The following is a 15,696-nucleotide window of genomic DNA, read 5'->3' as shown; positions in this document are numbered from 1 at the left end:
AAAACTTGGGAGGAAAATTGGTAAAAACTTGGGAGGAAATCGGTGAAATTTGGGAGGAGATCGGTGAAAGTTGGGAGGAAATCAGTGAAAATTTGGGGGAAATTGGGAGAAAATTGGGAAAAATCCGGTGAAAATTGGGAGAAAATCAGTGAAAATTGGGAGGAAATTGGGGAAAATTGGGGGTTTAGGGACACCTGGGCACAGCTGGGGGGAAAAAAGGGGGAAAATTGGGAGGAAATTGGGGAAAATTGGGGGAAAATCGGTGAAAATTGGGAGAAAATCAGTGAAAATTGGGAGGAAATTGGGAGAAAAATTGGGGGTTTAGGGACACCTGGGAACACCTGAATAAATTTTGTGGTAAAATTGTGGGGATTTTTGGGATTTTTGTAGGATTTTTTGGGGCTTTTGGTGCCCCTCACTGGGTTCAATTCAGTGAAATTTTAAGTTAATTTCGCTGATTTTTGAGGTAAAAATCTTTGGGATTTTGGGGATTTTTGGAATTTTTTTGGGGGTGATTTTTTTTTTATCTCACCTGTCCGTCACTGGGCTCAATTTAGTGAATTTTGGGGTAAAATCTTCACAATTTGGGGTTTTTTTGAGGGGATTTTTTGGGGTTTTTGGTGCCCCTCACCTGTCCCTCACTGGGATCAATTCAGTGAAATTTTAAGTGAATTTTGCTGATTTTTGGGGTAAAATCGACGGGATTTTGGGGATTTTTTTGGGATTTTTTTTTATCTCACCTGTCCCTGACCTGTCCCTCATTTGGCTCAATTTGGTGAATTTTGGGGTAAAATCATCACAATTCAAAGGTTTTTGGGGGGGGATTTGTTGGGGTTTTGGTGTCCCTCACCTGTCCCTCACTGTGATCAATTCAGTGAATTTTTAAGTGAATTTCGCTGATTTTTGGGGTAAAATCTTGGGGATTTTGGGGATTTTTTGGGGGATTTTTTGGGGATTTTTTTGGGGATTTTTTTTTTGGGGATTTTTTTATCTCTCACCTGTCCCTCACCTGTCCCTCCCCTGGCAGGCCCCATTAACCGCGAGATGCGCCACCTGATCAGCTCCCTGCAGAACCACAACCACCAGCTCAAGGGCGACGTGCAGCGCTACAAGCGCAAGCTCCGCGAGGTGCAGGCCGAGATCAACAAGGTGGGCGGGGCTTGACCGAGGGGGCGTGGCCTCGAAAAACCGCCGGGGGCGTGGCTTTAAGGGGTGTGGTTTGTTTAAAATGGGTGTGGTTTGCTTAAATGGGGTGTGGTCCCTTTAAGAGGCATGGGGTTCCTTTAATAGGGGTGCGGTCCCTTTAAGAGTGGGCGTGGTCTCTTAGAGTGGGTGTGGCCTTCTTAAGAGTGGGTTTGGTCTCTTTAATAGGGGTCTGGTCCCTTTAAGAAGCGTATGGTTGCTTTAATAGGGGTGTGGTCTCTTTAAGAGTGGGCGTGGCCTCTTTAATAGGGGTGTGGTCCCTTTAAGAAGCGTATGGTTCCTTTAATAGGGGTGTGGTCCCTTTAAGAGTGGGCGTGGCCTCTTTAATAGGGGTGTGGTCCCTTTAAGAAGCATATGGTTCCTTTAATAGGGGTGTGGTCTCTTTAAAAGTGGGCGTGGCCGCTTTAATAGGGGTGTGGTCCCTTTAAGAAGCGTATGGTTCCTTTATTAGGGGTGTGGTCTCTTTAAGGGTGGGTGTGGTCCCTTTAAGGCTGGGTGTGGTCTCTTTAAGTGGAGCATTTGGTCCCTTTAAGGGTGGGTGTGGTCTCAGAGTGAGTGTGGTCCCTTTAAGAGTGGGTGTGGCCTCTTTAAGAGGGGGTGTGGTCTCTTAGAGTGGGTGTGGTCTCATTGAAAGTGGGTGTGGCCTATTTAAGAGTGGTTGTGCCCTCTTTAAATGGGGTGCGGTCACTTTAAAAGTGGGCATGGCCACTTTAAGAGAAGACGTGGCTCTTTTGAGGGAGGCGTGGCCTACTTAAAAATGGGCGGTGGCGCCTTTAAGAGTTTCTGACCATGGCTAAAAGGGGCGTGGCCTCCTTTAAGTGTCCATACCTATCTCTTAAAGGGACCAGGTTCTAAAAAACCGGACCTGGCTCCTTTAAGAGATGGGTGGGGCCACTGAAAGGGGTGTGGTTTGTCTAAAAAAAAATGGGGTGTGGTCCCTTTAAGAGCGTGTGGGCGTGGCCTAAAGGGGCGTACCTCCTTTCAAAAATGGATTTGGTCCCTTGAAGAGCAAAGCTTAAAATTTAAATGGGCGTGGTCCCTGTAACGATGAGGGCTGGGCTTAAATTGGGCGTGGTTTAAATGGGCGTGGCCGCTTGTAATGGGCGTGGCCCTCCTGACTCCTCCCCCTTTTTCTCTTTTAGCTCCGCCTCCAAGCCAGCGGTGCCCCTCCCCCACCCAGCCCTGCCCCTCCCCCACCCCCTCCTCCCTCTTCCTCCTCCTCCTCCTCTGCAGGCCCCGCTCCCTCCTCAAGCTCCGCCCCTCCTCCTGAAGAAACCCCGCCCCCCACCACCACCCAAGCCCCGCCCCCTTCAGATGATAAAGAGGGTGTGGCCTCCTCTGTCCCCGCCCCCTCCTCTCAAGACCCTCTTCCTCCTAAATCCGCCCCTCCCCCTCCCAAAGAGGAAGAGGAGGAACCTCCAGGCCCCGCCCCCACCCCGAGCCCCGCCCCTTCTCAGCCGCCTCAAGCCCCGCCCCCTCCCAGGCCTTTGGCCCCGCCCCCTCCCAGGCCCCGCCCCGAACGAGGGGTGGGGGGAGGGGCGAGGGGGGAGGGGCGGGAACGGCCCAAGGGGAGCCCCGAGGAGGGCAAGAAAAAGGACTCGGAGGTGCTGAAGCAGCTGAGGGCGGAGCTTAAGTGAGTATGGGGGCGGGTTATGCTAATGAGATGCTAATGAGATGCGTGGGAGGGGTTCTGGGGAAGCTAAGTTAAAAACTGGGGGATTTTGAGGGATTTTAGGGGGATTTCAGAAGGATTTTGTGGGAGTTGGGAGGGGTTTGGGGCATACTGAAGCGGTGTTTATGCAAATGAGATGCTAATGAGGCGTGTGGGAGGGTTTTGGGGAGGGGTGCTGGGGGGTGTTTGGGGGGATTTTGGAAAGATTTGGGGCATTCTAAGGGGATTTGGGGGGGTGGCTTTCCTGATTAAGCAAATGAGATTCAAATGAGATGCAAATGGCCAGCAGGAAGGCGCAGGAGAACCAGAAGGAAATTAAATTTGGGGTCGATTTTTGGGATTTTTCAGGGCCAATTATTGGGGGTTTGGAGCAAAATTTGGAGCGGAGCAAAATAAAGAGGCATGATCTATTAGAGTTATGCAAATGAGATGCAAATGAGCCCAGAAAGAGCACAGGGGAAGCAGGAACTGAAATTGCGGGGTCGATTTTTGGGGCTCTTCTGGGTTGATTTTGTGGGATTTGGGGACAAAATTAAACGGGCGGAGCCGGACAAAAGGGGGCGTGGCTTTTCCGATGATGCAAATGAGATGCAAATGAGATGCAAATGTCCCCCAGGAAGGCGCAGGAGAACCAGAAAGAGATGAAGCTGCTGCTGGACATGTACAAATCGGCCCCCAAGGAGCAGCGGGACAAGGTGACCCTGATGGCCGCCGAGAGGAAGAGCAAGGCCGAGGTAATTAGTGCTAATTAACACTAATTAATGCTAATTAGGGGGTCCTTAATGCCATGGGTTTGGTTTGTGCAGTGCTAAGTCCTAATGAAGGGTTTATGAGGTGGTATTAATTGCTAGTTAATGGTTAATTACTTATTTAATAATTAAATAATGACTAATTAACGGCTAATATATGGTAATTAGTGGCTAATTAGCGGCTAATTAGGGATTAATTAATTAATGGTAGAAGATGCATGGTTGCTGGAGGAGCGGGAGTGCCGCAAGTCCAAGAACTCCCGTTCGTTCCTATGGGTTAATTATTTCAACAGCGTCTAATAAATGGTTAATTAATGGGTATTATTATTTAATTTTTACAAATATTACTCTATACATTACAATTTATATTGTAGTAAATACTATATTGTGTTTTATGTATATTAAATATATTGTATTAGATGGCTAATTAATGATTATTAATCATTATATATTATATTATTTATTAAATTTTACTGCAATATTTATTACACGTGATATTTATATTAAATATTCTATATATTATATTAAATTATACTGTATTATATTATGTTATATTATATTACATTATATTATACTGTGTTTTAATGTATTTATTATATTGTTTTTTACTATGTTTTATTATATTATTATCGTTAATTATTGATTAATTAATAACTAATGAGCTGGAGGAGCAGGAACGACGGAAGTCCAAGAAGCTCCCGTTTATTCCTTTGGGTTAATTAATGAAACAATGACTAATAAACAGTTAACAAGCATTTAATGAATTATTAATTAGCGATTAATTAATAAATAATTAATGAGCTGGGTGAGCTGCGGGTGCCGCTGGAGAAGCAAGTCCAAGATCTCCCATTCGTTCCTATGGGTTACATTACTAAAAATGATAATGAACAGTTAAGATGTTATTAATAAATTATTAATTAATGATTAATTAATTATTAATTACTAATTAACAAGCTGGAGGAGCTGCGTGGGAGGAGCCGGAGCACCGCGAATCCAAGAACTCCTATTCGTTCCTATGGGTTAATAATGAAACAAAGATAAGAAACGAGTAACAGATGATATATAACAATTAATTAGTGATTAATTAACGATTAATTAATTAGCTGGAGGAGCTGCGGTGCCGCTGGCGGGAGCTGGAGGAGCGGGAGCGCCGGGAATCCAAGAAGTTGGCGGACGAGGAGGCGCTGAGGAGGCTGAGGATGAGCGAGGAGCAGATCGAGCACCTGCAGAGGAGACTGGCGGCCACCAAACAGGTGAGGGGCAAAAACAAAAAAACCAGTGAAATTTGGGTTAAAAGTGAAGATTTGGGGTAAAAAACGGGGATTTTGGGGTTACCTGGGATACACCTGGGCACACCTGGGCACACCTGGGGGGGCATAAACAAAAAAACCCCGCGAAAATCGGGTTAAAAATGAGGATTTGGGGGTGAAAAACGGGGATTTGGGGTGAAAAACGGGGATTTTGGGGTTACCTGGGCACACCTGGGGGGCATAAACAAAAAAAAAACCATGAAATTTGGGTTAAAAATGAGGATTTGGGGTAAAAAACGGGGATTTGGGGGTACCTGGGCACACCTGGGGGCACCTGAGGAGGGGAAAAAGGGCGAAAATTGGGTGAAAATTGGTGAAAATTTGGGGTAATCCATAGAGACAAGATGGCCGCCGTCAGTAGTTAGAACAACCCAGGGACACAAGATGGCTGCCGTGAGGTGATGCAATAACCCAGAGAGACAAGATGGCCGCCGTGAGGGGATGCAATAACCCAGAGGGACAAGATGGCCATCAGTGGGTGGGGCAAGATGGCAGACATGAGGGAAAAGGACAAGATGGCTGACATTAGAGGAGGGAACAAGATGGTGGACAATAGGGAATGGGACAAAATGGCTGCCATCAGGGAAGAGGACAAGATGGCCACCCTGAGGTGATGCAATAACCCATAGAGACAAGATGGCCGCTGTCAGTAGTTAGAACAACCCAGGGACACAAGATGGCCGCCATGAGGTGATGCAATAACCCACAGAGACAAGATGGCGGGGTGATGCAATAACCCACAGAGACAAGATGGCGGCCATGAGGTGATGCAATAACCCAGAGAGACAAGATGGCCGCCATGAGGCGATACATAAACCCACAGAGACAAGATGGCCGACATCCGGAAATGGGACAAGATGGCCGCAGTCAGTGGGCATGGGTTATGACATCACCTCATGGTGGCCATCTTGTCTCTCTGGGTTGTTCTAATTACTGACGGCAGCCATCTTTTCTCTGTGGGTTATTCCGTCTGCTGACGGCGGCCATCTTGTCTCTCTGGGTTGTTCTAATTACTGACGGCAGCCATCTTGTCTCTCTGGGTTATTCCATCTGCTGACGGTGGCCATCTTGTCTCTCTGGGTTGTTCTAATTACTGACGGCAGCCATCTTTTCTCTGTGGGTTATTCCGTCTGCTGACGGCGGCCATCTTGTCTCTATGGCTTATTGCATCCCCTCACAGCGGCCATCTTGTCTCTATGGCTTGTTCAAATTGCTGACGGCAGCCATCTTATCTCTCTGGGTTGTTCTAATTACTGATGGCAGCCATCTTTTCTCTCTGGGTTATTGCATCCCCTCACGGCGGCCATCTTTCCTCTATTGGTTATTCTAATTACTGATGGCAGCCATCTTGTCTCTCTGGATTATTGCATCCCCTCACGGCGGCCATCTTGTCTCTATGGCTTGTTCAAATTACTGACGGCGGCCATCTTGTCTCTCTGGGTTGTTCTAATTACTGACGGCAGCCATCTTGTCTCTCTGGGTTATTGCATCCACTGATGGCGGCCATCTTGTCTCTATGGCTTATTGCATCCCCTCACGATGGCCATCTTGCCTCTATTGGTTGTTCTAATTACTGATGGCAGCCATCTTGTCTCTCTGGGTTGTTCTAATTACTGATGGCAGCCATCTTGTCTCTCTGGGTTATTCCATCTGCTGATGGCGGCCATCTTGTCTCTATGGCTTATTGCATCCCCTCACGATGGCCATCTTGCCTCTATGGCTTGTTCAAATTACTGACGGCAGCCATCTTGGCTCTCTGGGTCACTCCGTCTGCTGACGGCAGCCATCTTGTCTCTCTGGGTTATTGCATCCCCTCACGATGGCCATCTTGTCTCTCTGGGTTGTTCTAATTACTGACGGCAGCCATCTTGTCTCTCTGGGTCACTCCGTCTGCTGACGGCGGCCATCTTGCCGTGCCTTTAGGAGGAGGAGGCGCTGCTGTCGGAGATGGACGTGACGGGCCAGGCCTTCGAGGACATGCAGGAGCAGAACCTGCGGCTGCTGCAGCAGCTGCGCGAGAAGGACGACGCCAACTTCAAGCTGATGTCGGAGCGCATCAAAGCCAACCAGATCCACAAACTGCTGCGCGAGGAGAAGGACGAGCTGGCCGAGCAGGTGCTGGCCCTCAAGGCCCAGGTGAGGCCCCGAAAAGGTCGTTATTTAGTCATTAATTAGTATTAATTAGATTTCAGTAGCCGTTAATGGCTATTTATTAGTTATTAGTTGGGTTTATTATAGGTCTGATAGACATTAATGGGGGCCGAGCAGGTGCTGGCCCTCAAGGCCCAGGTGAGCTCCAAAAAGGTCATTAATTAGTCATTAATTAATATTAATTAGATTTTAGTAGCCGTTAATGGCTAGTTATTAGTTATTATTTGGGTTTATTAGGGGTCTAATAGCCATTAATGGGGGCCGAGCAGGTGCTGGCCCTTAAGACCCAGGTGAGCTATGAAAAGGTCGTTAATTAGTCACTAATTAATGACGAATAATAATTATTAAATATTAATAAATTGTATTTTAATGTATTTTAACATATATATTATAAAATATATGTTTATATATTATATATAATATATATTACATTATAGTAATAAAATATTAATATAAAATAATATATATTAATAAATATTAATACTAATGCATATTATATATTATGTATTATATATTATATTATATATTAATACAGTTTAATATTTTAATAAAGATATTAAAGATATTGTTAAATTGTTAAATGATAAACAATAATATTAATTAGATTTTAGTATCCATTAATAGCTATTTATTAGTTATTAGTTAGATTTATTAGGAGTCTAATAGGGTTTATTAGAGGTCTGATAGCCATTAATGGGGGCTGAGCAGGTGAGGCCCCAAAAAGGTGGTTCATTAATCATTAATTTATAGTAATTAGATTTTATTTGACATTAATAATGAGTTATTAGTTACTAATTATTATTAGGGTTTATTAGCAGTCTAATAGATATTAATGAGGTGGCCCAGCAGGTGCTGTCCCTCAAGGCCCAGGTGAGGCCCCAAAAAGGTCATTAGTCAGTAATTATTAATAATCAGTAATTACTATTAGTAATAATTAGTCATTAATTAGATTTCATTAGCCATTATTAGTTGCTTATTAGCTATTAATAAGTTTTATTAGTGTTCTAATAGATATTAATGAGCTGGCTGAGCAGGTGCTGGCCCTCAAGGTGAGCCCCAAAATGGTTATTAATCACCTAATTTTGGCTATTAACAAGCTGATTTCACTCATTATTAATCAATCACTGACTAATTAATGGTTGCTGCAGGTAGAGGCACAGCTGCAGGTGGTGCAGGAGCCCAAAGAGATTAATTAGGCCTTAATTAGCTCTAATAATTGGCTAATAGCAGCCTAATTTCACCTAGAACCGCCATTTTTTTTGCTATTAACGCCCCCATTTCACTAATTATTGCTTAATTATTAATTAATGAACGGTTCCTGCAGGTGGAGGCACAGCTGCAGGTGGGGCAGGAGCCCAAAATGACCAATCAGGCCCTAATTAGCTCTAATAATTGTCTAATAACAGCCTAATTTTGGCTATTAATGTCCTAATTTCAGCTGTTAACGCCCCAATTTCACTAATTATTCATTAATTACCAATTAATTAACAGTCCCTGCAGGTGGAGGCGCAGCTGCAGGTGGTGCAGGAGCCCAAAGAGATTAACTAGGCCTTAATTAGCTCTAATAATTGCCTAATAATCCCCTAATTTCACCTAGAACCGTCGTTTTTTTTGCTATTAACGCCCCGATTTCACTAATTATTCATTAATTAGCAATTAATGAGCGGTCCCTGCAGGTGGAGGCGCAGCTGCAGGTGGTGCAGAAGCTGGAGGAGAAGGAGCGGGGCCTGCAGAGCGCCCTGGGGGCCGTGGAGAAGGAGCTGAGCCTGCGCTCGCAGGCCCTGGAGCTGCACAAGAGGAAGGTGAGGACGGGGCGGGGGGGACACACCTGGGGACAGGTGGGGACGGGTGGGTCTGGGTGTGTCCCAGGTGTGTCCCAGGTGTGTCCCAGGTGTGCTCAGGTGCCCCCAGGTGTGGCACAGGTGGGTCTGGGTGGGTCCCAGGTACTCCCAGGTGTGTCCCAGGTGTGCTCAGGTGCCCCCAGGTGTGTCCCAGGTGGGTCTGGGTGGGTCACAGGTGTGTCACAGGTACCCCCAGGTGTGTTCAGGTGTGTCCGAGGTACATCTGGGTGTGTCCCAGGTGTGTCCTAGGTACATCTGGGTGTGTCCCAGGTGTGCTCAGGTGCCCCCAGGTGTGTCCCAGGTGGGTCTGGGTGGGTCCCAGGTGCCCCCAGGTGGGTCCCAGGTGTGCTCAGGTACCCCCCGGTGTGTCCCAGGTGGGTCTGGGTGTGTCCCAGGTACCCCCAGGTGTGTCCCAGGTACATCTGGTTGTGTCCCAGGTGTGTCCCAGGTACATCTGGGTGTGTCCCAGGTGTGCTCAGGTGCCCCCAGGTGTGTCCCAGGTGGGTCTGGGTGGGTCACAGGTACCCCCAGGTGCCCCCAGGTACCCCCAGGTGTGCCCCAGGTGGGTTTGGGTGTGTCCCAGGTACCCCCAGGTGTGTTCAGGTGTGTCCCAGGTGGGTCTGGGTGGGTCCCAGGTGTGTCCCAGGTGTGTCCCAGGTGGGTCTGGGTGGGTCTCAGGTGGATTTCAGGTGTCCCCAGGTGCGTCCCAGGTGTGCTCAGGTGCCCCCAGGTGTGTCCCAGGTGGGTCCCAGGTGTGTCCCAGGTACCCCCCAGGTGGGTCTGAGTGGGTCTCAGGTGGATTTCAGGTGTCCCAGGTGTATCCCAGGTACCCCCAGGTGTCCCCACCTGAGCTCAGGTGTGTCCCAGGTGTGTCCCAGGTACCCCCAGGTGTGCCCAGGTGGGTCTGGGTGGATCTCAGGTGTGCCTGGGTGTGCCCAGGTGTGTCCCAGGTGTATCCCAATGGATCTCAGGTGTATCCAGGTGTGCTCCAGTTGTTGTTAGCCATAGCCAGGTGTGCCCAGGTGTGCCCAGGTGTATCCAGGTCCATCCAGGTGTACTTTAGTTGTTGTTACCCATATCCAGGTGTATCCCAGGTGTGCCCAGGTGTGCCCAGGTGTATCTCAGATAACTCAGGTGCATCTCAGGTGTATTTCAGGTGTATCTCAGGTGTATCCCAATGGATCCCAGGTGTATCCAGGTGTGCTCCAGTTGTTCTTAGCCATATCCCCGTGTATCTCAGGTGTACTCCAGGTGTGTCCCAGGTGTGCCCAGGTGTGCCCAGGTGTATCTCAGATTACTCAGCTGTATTTCAGGTGTGCCCAGGTGTATCTCAGGTGTACCCCAGGTGTCCCCAGGTGTACCCCAGGTGTGTCCCCAGGTGTGTCCCCAGCCGTGTCCCCGTCCCCAGGCCGTCGAGGCAGCCCAGCTGGCCGAGGACCTGCGTGCGCAGGGCGAGCACGTCCAGGCGCGGCTCCGGGAGCTCCAGGTGTGCCCAGGTGTGCCCAGGTGTATCCCAGGTGTATCTCAATGGATCCCAGGTGTACCCAGCTGTGCTCCAGTTGTTGTTAGCTGTACCCAGGTGTATCCCAGGTGTATCTCATGTAACTCAGGTGTATCCCAGATAACTCAGGTGTATTTCAGGTGTACCCCAGGTGTATCCCAATGGATCCCAGGTGTATCCAGGTGTGCTCCAGTTGTTCTTAGCCATACCCAGGTGTATCTCAGGTAGTACCCCAGGTGTATCCCAGTGGATCTGAGCTGTGCCCAGGTGTGCCCAGGTGTATCCCAGGTGTGCCCAGGTGTATCCCAGGTGTGCCCAGGTGTATCCCAGATAACTCATGTGTATTTCAGGTGTAAGGTTTATTCAGGTGTGTCTCAGGTGTATCCCAATGGATCCCAGGTGTATCCAGGTGTGCTCCAGTTGTTCTTAGCCATACCCAGCTGTCCCCAGGTGTGCCCAGGTGTCCCCAGCTGTCCCCAGGTGTATCCCAGCTGTCCCCAGGTGTACCCCAGGTGTGTCCCCAGGTGTGTCCCCAGCCGTGTCCCCGTCCCCAGGCCGTTGAGGCAGCCCAGCTGGCCGAGGACCTGCGCGCGCAGGGCGAGCACGTCCAGGCGCGGCTCCGGGAGCTCCAGGTGTGCGCGGCCGAGAACCGAGCGGCCAAGGACAAGGAGTCCCTGAGCCTCAAGAGGGCCCAGGTGAGAGCCAAAAAATTCCCCCCCAAATTTTAGGGACGTTTTTGGGGGGTTTTTTAAAAAATTTGGGTGTGTTTTTTTTTTTTTTTTGAGAAATTTTCCCCCAAATTTTTTCAAAAGTTTTTAGGGGATTTTTGAGAATTTTGGGGATTTTTTTTTTTTCTTTTTTTTTGGAATTTCAGGTGAATTTTTTTAGGAGCTTTCGTGAAATTTTTAGTGGGTTTTGGGGGATTTTTTGGGGGGGGGAATTTCTGGGACTTTTTTTTTAATTTTTTGGGCATTTTTTGGGGCTTTTTGGGGGATTTTTTTTTTTTTGAGGAATTTCTGGAAATTTTTTAGGAAATTTTAGGGGTTTTGGGGATAATTTGGGACCATTTTGGGGAATATTTTTGGGAATATTTTCGGGAATAATTTGGGATCATTTTGGGGGGAATTTTTTGGGGAATTTTTTGGGGAACTTTTTTTCAATTTTTGCAGATTTTTTGTGAATTTTAGAGAATTTTTGGGGGGATTTTTGTGTGAATTTTAGAGGAATTTTGGGGATTCTTTTTGGAATTTTAGGTGGATATTTTAAGAACTTTCACGAGGTTTTTTTATGGAGTTTGGGGGGATTTTGTGAGGATATTTTTGGGGAATTTCTGGGACATCTTTTTTTAAATTTTCGGGGGATTTTTGGGGCATTTTTTGGGAATTTTGGGGGGATTTTTTTTGAGGAATTGAATTTCTGGAAATTTTTTAGGAAATTTTGGGGGTTTTGGGAATTATTTGAGATCTTTTTGGGGGCTTTTTTTGGGGAATTTCTGGGACATTTTTCTTTAAGTTCTCGGGGGATTTTTGGGGCATTTTTTGGGCATTTTTGGGGAATTTATTTTTGAGGAATTTCTGGAAATTTTTTAGGAAATTTTGGGGGTTTTGGGGATAATTTGGGACCGTTTTTGGGGCCATTTTGGGGAATAATCTGTGAGGTTTTTGGGAAATTTCGGGAAATATTTTTGGGGTCTTTTTGGGGAATATTTTTGGGGAATTCTGGCCAATTCCGTCCCTGCCCTCAGGAGGAGCTGTCACGCTTGCGCCGGAAGCTGGAGAAGCAGCGCAAGGTCGAGGTCTACGCCGACGCCGACCAGATCCTGCAGGAGGAGATCAAGGAGTACCGGGTGAGCCTGACGGAACCTTCCGGAACCTTCCGGGACCTTCCAGAACTTTCTGGGACCTTTTGGGGCCTCCTGGGAGCTCCAGGAACCTTGAGGAACCTTGGGTGGAGCTTCCAGGACCTTTTGGGGCTTCCTGGGACCTCCCAGAACCTCTTGGGACCTCGAGGAACCTTGGGTGGAGCTTCTGGGACCTTTTGGGGCCTCCTGGGAGCTCGAGGAACCTTGGGTGGAGCTTTTGGGACCTCTCAGAACCTCTTGGGACCTCAAGGATCCTTGGAGAACCTTGGGTGGAGCTTCCAGGACCTTCTGGGGCCTCCTGGGAGCTCGAGGAACCTCAAGGAACTTTGAGGAACCTTGGGTGGAGCTTCCAGGACCTTGGGTGGAGCTTCCGGGACCTTAAGGAACTTTGGGTGGAGCTTTTGGGAGCTTTTGGGGCCTCTTGGGACCTCCCAGAACCTCTTGGGACCTCGAGGAACCTTGAGGGACCTTGGGTGGAGCTTCTGGGACCTTGGGTGACTTTAGAGAACTTTGGTTGACTTTGGGTCGCTTCAGTTGACCATTGATGACCTTGGTTGACCGTTGATGACCTTGGCTGACCATTGATGACCTTTATTGACCTTGGCTGACCATTGATGACCTCGATTGACCTTGGCTGACCATTGATGACCTTGGTTGACCATTAATGACCTTTATTGGCCTTGGCTGACCATTGATGAGCTTGGTTGACCATTAATGACCTTGATTGACCTTCATTGACCATTGATGAGCTTGGTTGACCATTGACGACCTCGGCTGACCATTAATGACCTTGATTGACCTTGGTTGACCATTGACGACCTCAGCTGACCATTAATGACCTTTTATTGACCTTGGTTGACCATTGATGACTTTGGCTGACCACTAATGACCTTGATTGACCTTGGCTGACCATTGATGACCTCGGCTGACCATTGATGACCTTGGTTGACCATTAATGACCCTGATTGACCTTCATTGATCATTGATGAGCTTGGTTGACCATTGACGACCTCAGCTGCCCATTAATGACCTTGATTGACCTCGGTTGACCATTGATGACCTTGGTTGACCATTAATGACCTTTTATTGACCTTGGCTGACCATTGATGACCTTGATTGACCTTGGTTGACCATTGATGACCTTGGCTGACCATTGATGACCTTGATTGACCTTGGCTGACCATTGACGACCTTGGTTGACCATCTATGACCCTTACTGACCTCGGTTGACCATTGATGACCTTGGTTGACCTTTCTTGACCTTGACTGACCTCCAACCACCTCGTTTGTCTCCTAACGACCCCTAACAACCTCAACCAACCCATTGACCACCACCATGACCCTGGCTGACCACCTGTCCCCCCTGCGGCCAGGCCCGCCTGACGTGCCCGTGCTGCAACGCGCGCAAGAAGGACGCGGTGCTGACCAAGTGCTTCCACGTCTTCTGCTTCGAGTGCGTCAAGAGCCGCTACGACACGCGCCAGAGGAAGTGCCCCAAGTGCAACGCGGCCTTCGGCGCCCACGACTTCCACCGCGTCTACATCAGCTGAGGGCCGGCGGCCATCGCGTGGTGGCCAGCGGTCGTCCTGCGGTCGCCTGGGGTCATCCTCGGTGACCAGTGACCATCCGTGGTCATCCAATGTCCATCCTCGGTGACCACGGCCACCAGTGACCACTCGTGGTCATCTGTGGTCATTCTTGGTGAACAATGACCACTTATGGTCATCCACTGTCCATCTTTGGTGACCTGTGACCACCCATGGTCATCCAATGTCCATCCTTTGGTGACCACGGCCACCAATGACCACCCATGGTCCTCTGTGGTCATCTGTGGTCATTCTTGGTGACCATTAACCACTTATGGTCATCCAATGTCCATCTTTGGTGACCACGGCCACCAATGACCATCTATGGTCATCCAATGTCCATCCTCGGTGACCACGGCCACCAGTGACCACTCGTGGTCATCTGTGGTCATTCTTGGTGAACAATGACCACTCGTGGTCATCCAATGTCCATCTTTGGTGACCTGTGACCACCCATGGTCATCCAATGTCCATCCTCGATGACCATGGCCACCAATGACCATCTATGGTCATTCAATGTCCATCCTCGGTGACCACGGCCATCAGTGACCACCCATGGTCATCTGTGGTCATCTGTGGTCATTCTTGGTGACCACAGCCACCTGTGACCATCCATGGTCATTCAATGTCCATCTTCTGGTGACCACGGCCACCAGTGACCACCTATGGTCATTTGTGGTCATCTGCAGTCACCTGTGGTCATCTGTGGTCACCCATGGTCATTTATGGTCATTCTTGGTGACCACGGCCACCAATGACCACCCATGGTCATCCAGTGTCCATCCTCGGTGACCACGGCCACCAATGACCACCCATGGTCATGTGTGGTCATCTGTGGTCATTTTTGGTGACCAATGACCATCCATGGTCATTCAGTGTCCATCCTTGGTGACCACGGCCACCAGTGACCACTCATGGTCATCCAATGTCCATCCTTTGATGACCTATGGCCATTTATGGTCATTCAGTGTCCATCCTTGGTGACCACGGCCCCCAGTGACCACCTGTGGTCACTCTGTGTCCATCCCTGGTGACCAATGACCACCTGTGGTCACTCTGTGTCCATCCCTGGTGACCAATGACCACCTGTGATCACCGGTGACCACTCATGATGACCACTGACCATCTCAGACCACGCTGTGGCCACCCCGTGGTCACTCTGTGGCCACCCCAGGCCACCCTTGACTCCCTTGGTCCATCCCAAAGTGACCCTTGACCACCCCAGAGTGACCACTGACCACCCCAGGCCACCTCAAAGTGACCACTGGTCACTTTTGGTCACCTTGACCACCTCAAAAGTGACCACTGGTCACTCTTGACCATCCCGGGTCACTCCTGGTCACCCCAAAGTGACCCCTGGTCACTCCAAGGCCACCCTTGGTCACTCTAAGGCCACCCCAAAGTGACCCCTGGTCATTTTGGCCACCCCGATCACTCATTGGTCACTCAGTGTCCACCCCCGCCCCTCCCCCACCCTTTGACCCCCTCTCTTTTCCATCCTTGACCTTTGACCTCTCTGTGGCCCCGCCCCCTTTCCCCAGCCAATAAAATCGCTCGGAACCGTTGCCATGGAGACCAGTGGAGTCTGTGGGGGAGGGGCCGGGCAGGGGTCACTCAGGGGTCAGCCGGGGGTCACTTGAGGTCATGTGGGGGTCTTAGGGTCACTTTGGGGTTACTTGAGGTCATTTTCGGGGTCCTGGGGTCACTCAGGGGTTACTCTGGGGTCATTTTGGGGTCATTTTGGGGTCACTTAGGGTCACTCTGGGGGGATTTGAGGTCACTCGGGGTCATCTTGGGGCCATTTGGGGGGCTTGGGGGTCAC

The 15,696-nt window shown here is 49.1% G+C and overlaps 1 protein-coding gene across 1 annotated transcript in view; it reads left to right on the top strand.

Annotated features, from left to right (window-relative positions):
• The window catches only part of LOC136569838 (E3 ubiquitin-protein ligase BRE1B-like), a gene marked incomplete at its 5' end in the record, with an annotated part of 28,280 nt that extends 12,841 nt beyond the window's left edge, over nt 1–15,439 (top strand). Inside the window, 9 exons of the mRNA XM_066570202.1 lie at nt 1,028–1,149; nt 2,346–2,836; nt 3,492–3,609; nt 4,728–4,877; nt 6,858–7,070; nt 8,762–8,887; nt 10,982–11,122; nt 12,172–12,273; nt 13,662–15,439. Coding sequence (XP_066426299.1) covers nt 1,028–1,149; nt 2,346–2,836; nt 3,492–3,609; nt 4,728–4,877; nt 6,858–7,070; nt 8,762–8,887; nt 10,982–11,122; nt 12,172–12,273; nt 13,662–13,838 — 1,640 coding nt within the window. The remainder of the gene's footprint in view (nt 1–1,027; nt 1,150–2,345; nt 2,837–3,491; nt 3,610–4,727; nt 4,878–6,857; nt 7,071–8,761; nt 8,888–10,981; nt 11,123–12,171; nt 12,274–13,661) is intronic.
• Nucleotides 15,440–15,696: the final 257 nt, after the last annotated feature.

Source organism: Molothrus aeneus, unplaced genomic scaffold, assembly GCF_037042795.1.
Source record: "Molothrus aeneus isolate 106 unplaced genomic scaffold, BPBGC_Maene_1.0 scaffold_271, whole genome shotgun sequence".
Classification (NCBI taxonomy): domain Eukaryota; kingdom Metazoa; phylum Chordata; class Aves; order Passeriformes; family Icteridae; genus Molothrus; species Molothrus aeneus.
This window is presented reverse-complemented; position numbering and strand designations above follow the sequence as displayed.